Genomic DNA, 4861 nt, shown 5'->3' on the forward strand with positions numbered 1-4861 from the left:
GGTGGAATGTCTCATCAAAATCAACCTTTCACATTATATCGATTCTTTTAATTAAATAATTTGTCCAAATTTATTAGCGGTCTCTTGCTCCGCGCTGTTTTACCCGTAGTAAAAGTCATTGGTGCAAGCAACTGTCGTCATTGTTTCTCATAATTCATTATTTTATTTCTAGCCAGACGTTTGTATGTGTGTGCAGAGGCGTCAAGTTTCACGTGCTACGTCTCCCTGCCCAAAGTTAAGGTCATCAATACAAGCCACTGCTCCGGATTTCATACAGCACTGGATGTAATTTCTAGCCAGAAATTTGTATTTATAGCAAGAAAATTGTATTTCCAGCAAGTAATTTGTATTTCTGGGCAGCGGTGTCGAGCTTCACTTGCTACGTCTGTCTGCCCGAAGTGAAGGGCCCCAAAGCAAGTCGCGACCTCGCGATGTTGTGGCGCGCCAACATCACGCGCACGTGGCCGGTCATCATGGAGCCGCAGATGGGCGAGTGCAGCGAGCTGGCCAACACGGCCAAATTCCTCCTGCAGTGTCCCACTGATGACGAGTACTCGGTCTGCACCAAGATCTCTAACGGTGAGTGATCAGTACGGGGTTGTTATATGCTAACAAAATACTGATTTGTTTATTTGCATAAGTAAAATGAATAATTTATGCTAAAAATTTTTCCCTTTAAAAGATACCTTTCGGTTTTAATTCAAATCAGTAGAATTTAGAAATCGTATCTTCCAAAAGAAAAGCATCGAAAGTTCAACTTTTTCTATGCGTTTAGTTCCATAAAGTACCTGGCAATAAGTCCAGCAGCTATCTCAATCAATCGTCAGCTATGGAAAGATCGGGTTCCAAAGGCCGGATCCCTTGTGAATCAAGTCGCGAAAAATTCAAGAATCGGCAACAGGCCATGGGCCTATTTCTTCAACGCCGACACTTCTATTCTATTCTATGAACTAGAATATTTCTTTTTTATCTATGCATTTAGTTCCATGAACTGCACATCCAACAGCGTGTAACTGGATTACTCACCTTACACATTACAGTCAAGAAATACTTGAAATAGAATTATTTTATAATCACAGTCCCCCACCCCCAACAGACTACTGGTTCGGCCTGACGTGCGGACGTGCGACGCAGGACCACGGCAACGGGGAGTACGACATGGGCAACTACACCCTCTTCAACTGCCCCTCCTCCCTGTGTGTCAGCCCCGCCGCAGCCCCAGCGCCGTCAGCCGTCCCTGTGATGGCCTGCATCCTCTGGGGAGTCATCAAGTTCACTGCTTTCTTCTAAGATCCTCATTAAATACATAGCAATTAATCTCGCGCTAGTCAAGGGCTACAGAGACTTGATGACGGTCTAGTTGAAGACGGCAGCGACTCTGTCATTAATAAGTAAATGAACAACAAAGTTTATAGTGATCAACCTCATTAAATACAGTGACCTCAACGAATTAATCTCGCGATAGTCAAGGACTACAGAGACTTGATGACGGTCTATTAGTTGAGGGCGGCAGAGACTCTGTCATTAATAAGTAAATGAACAACAAAGTTTACAGTGATCAAAATCTTAAATTTCGTCACAACTATAGTTTGGAGCATCGCTTTGTGTCATAAATATTGAAAGTTCTCTTATCATTTAGAATGCTTAGCACTTCAGAACAGGCCATCAGTAATAAAAGTCTGTAATACAAGCCAGCACTTTTAGCAATAATCATATGTACAAAAGATAAAGATTCCTTGATTGAATTCGAATCAAATATTTTCATTTTTACAACCTGAAACAGCAACTGTTGGATTTGAAGTAGATGTGTTTTTATGAACTGATATAACGATTGTACATTGATTGTAAAATTGATCAATGTACATTGATCTCAACAAATGAAAATATAAATAAATGGAAGTGTCCTTAACAGATTTTGTCAGCGTAAAGCTCGTATTTTTGTTAGAGACAAATGCCTCTGTGTTTAAAATTGAACGTAATCAATCTAGCTCTAGAATGTATTGATGTTGAATATGATATTTCAATATCAACAACACTGAAAATTGTCGCATAGAATCATCAAGCCATTATTAAGTTTGAGACATTGCAACATTCGCTTCAAGTCTCTACGGTCAATGAACCTTGTTATTGGAGGCGTTGGTCAATGAATCTTGTTAGTGGCTGAGGTTGAGCTTTGAAACAAGTACAGCTTTGCTGGTGAAAATGGTTCGAGCCTCGATATTAGTTTTCAAATAGTTCAGTTCCATCAAATCTTTTGATTTAAAACTAAAGCAAATCCTGTACAGGCCTAGGAGCGACTTCATTATCTGAATGAAGATACGCCCTCATGTGTCGCGCATTTCATTATCAAGCATCAAAAAAATAGTAAGCTTATCTGAGATTCGATTTAAATTTCATTTAAATTTAAATTTTTGATTTAGGTATTAAAATTCGAGGTGAAAATCTTNACGACTCTCTTGATATACGACTCTCTTGATATACGACTCTCTTGATATACGACTCTCTTGATATACGGCTCTCTTGATATACGGCTCTCTTGATACACGGCTCCATCTGAAAGCAGCGAAGGCAGCAAACGTTCCAACTTGAACTAGTACAGCGCACAAATGAAGTGGTATTGCGAGCTAGAGCTTTCCAGCGAGCCTTTAAACGAGCAAACGGCCGTCCGTATCGTCCAGGGAAATGACCTTAAATTCCGTCCCCTTCTTTATAAAGTACGGCGTCCGCTCCGGCTTTTTGAACGCTCGGAAATTCCCATTTGAAATGCAGGAGCCCAGGAGTTGCTAAAATGTGGGAATTCGCAATTATTTCTTCACGCATTATTTCAGAGAGGGAAGTCCATACATGAATAAAGAATATTTCAACGACAATAAAATCAAGGTAAACTATGCAGAGCTGTCGTGGTCAAGCCGAGGAGTTTTCACTACCGAATTCTGAATGCCTTTATTTGAGCAAGCGCGTAAAAAGTATTTGTTTTAAATTTTGGAAAACTTTCTTTAGGGTAAAACTTCCTGCTCGCCCCTCGCAAAAAAATTAACATTGGGAGGACAATTCTGTCGATCCATTGAGATACACATATTCCTTCGAAATAAAAAATCATATACACACTGCCAAAACACTAGTTTCTATGGAAATTTAGTCAATTTATGTCACTAAATTAAGTCCAGCTTTTCTGAAAAAATCGAGCTAGAGGGTATGCGTCATTGGAAAACAGAAATATCATATACTGTCACAAATGCAACATAAATAAATTACCTCCACAAACATTTACTCAGAATTAAATTTCGAATTAAATTGGAGCTTAATGAAAGGTTTAAAATTAACGGCGAACTTTGAAATTGCTTAGACTATTGCGAGTCAAAAACGAGAAATGCCTTCATCCTGCATACGATCGAAGCAAACACTAAAGCCTGATATGACTGGCGCGTGCAAGGAAGTATAGCGACTGCTTGACGCAGCGATGAGCTCCAGGGCCTATACTTTAAAAAAAGTTAAGAAATCGTAAGTTCATCAGCCAATCATTGACTGCCTTTCAAGCAAAATCCACCAATCATAGACAAGAAAATAGAACGTAAGTACTTACGTTCACTTAGCGAGTTTTGAAAGTAGAGCTCCAGACAAATTGGAACAAGGCGCAAGCTGCAGTCCAAAGGATTTAGGGAAGCTATTGGTGGCTGCAGACTCGCAGCAAACATGACGTGTGAGAGCCAATCTCTAAAATAAAAACAAATGAAATGCTGGAAATTTTTAGGCGCGGGAACTTCAGGATCTTAATTGCTGCGAATTCTCGAGCATCCCGTGGGTGGGCAGCTGTTTTTTTATTGGCTTTTTGGCGTGGGCAAATAGATCAGCTTCAGCATTATGTTAATCAAATGAAAAATACAACTCATGCATTCAATTGAATTCTAATCACATTAATTTACACTTTAATTTAAATCATGTATATATATACTTATTTATTAAGTGATAAATTTCGCGTTGCTAGTCTACATTATAGACCAACCTGAGACAGTTGTGTCGTGAGGTAGAATTTTATAAAGGATTGTGTATCCAGTATCAATTAATTAATTAAAAAATTAATATTGGTGATTATATTACTAATTAGTATTTATGAATATACACACATAAGAACAAAATTTCAGAAATATTTTGGGCGATAATATTTCCTAAATTAAAAATTGCAGAATTTCGATAACTTTCATTTATAAGTAACACGTGCTTCATAACAGCAGGCGCCTACATTTACGACCCGGTGCTCTCATCACTCCGTACCTCAAGGGAGCAGCACCTGCCATCATGCACGTATATCAGCCAGTTATTGAGAGGATAAACAATCAAAGCTGAAAAACATTGAAGTAGTCCAGCCTTTCGATTGAATGGTTGATGAAATTGAGTTTAGGAACCTATGACAAAGCTGCTTTGTTTTGATGGACGACTAGAACCTGTCGAGTCCAGTAGCATGAGGAGGATTTCCTTGCGCCATCGTCCCTGGTATGGATTTTAGTGGCCTTTGAAGTCCGGTGTTCAGGGCCGAAAATACACGGATCTTTGAGTTCGTTGCTTCCATCTGCATACGTACGAAACGATCGCTAAAATTGCATAAACCTGCGATAAACGCTCGCCAGAGGAAGAGTCTGGGAAGATCTCTATCGAATATTCTCCAGTGAGACACAGAATGCGTCATGTTGTTTGTTTCTTGTTAAATCCTATAAGGAACTGATGTATTAGATTCCGCTCAAGGGCTTTGTACAGAAATATGGAATAATTTTATTAATTTTTGTGTGTACATTGGGGCTAGAGTGTTACAAAGCTGTGTCGTAAGGTAGGATTTTATAAAGGATTGTGTATCCAGTATCAATTA

The 4861-nt window shown here is 39.1% G+C and overlaps 1 protein-coding gene across 1 annotated transcript; it reads left to right on the plus strand.

The window, feature by feature from the left end:
• Positions 1-360: 360 nt before the first annotated feature.
• LOC108671610 lies at positions 361-2362 on the plus strand (the record flags this gene model as incomplete). Its single annotated transcript, XM_018159177.1, has 2 exons — positions 361-579; positions 1097-2362. Coding segments are annotated over 2 exons (413 nt in total), but the record flags the coding sequence as incomplete, so codon positions are not given.
• Positions 2363-4861: the final 2499 nt, after the last annotated feature.

The sequence above is a fragment of the Hyalella azteca genome, unplaced genomic scaffold (assembly GCF_000764305.2).
Source record: "Hyalella azteca isolate HAZT.00-mixed unplaced genomic scaffold, Hazt_2.0.2 contig15258, whole genome shotgun sequence".
Classification (NCBI taxonomy): domain Eukaryota; kingdom Metazoa; phylum Arthropoda; class Malacostraca; order Amphipoda; family Hyalellidae; genus Hyalella; species Hyalella azteca.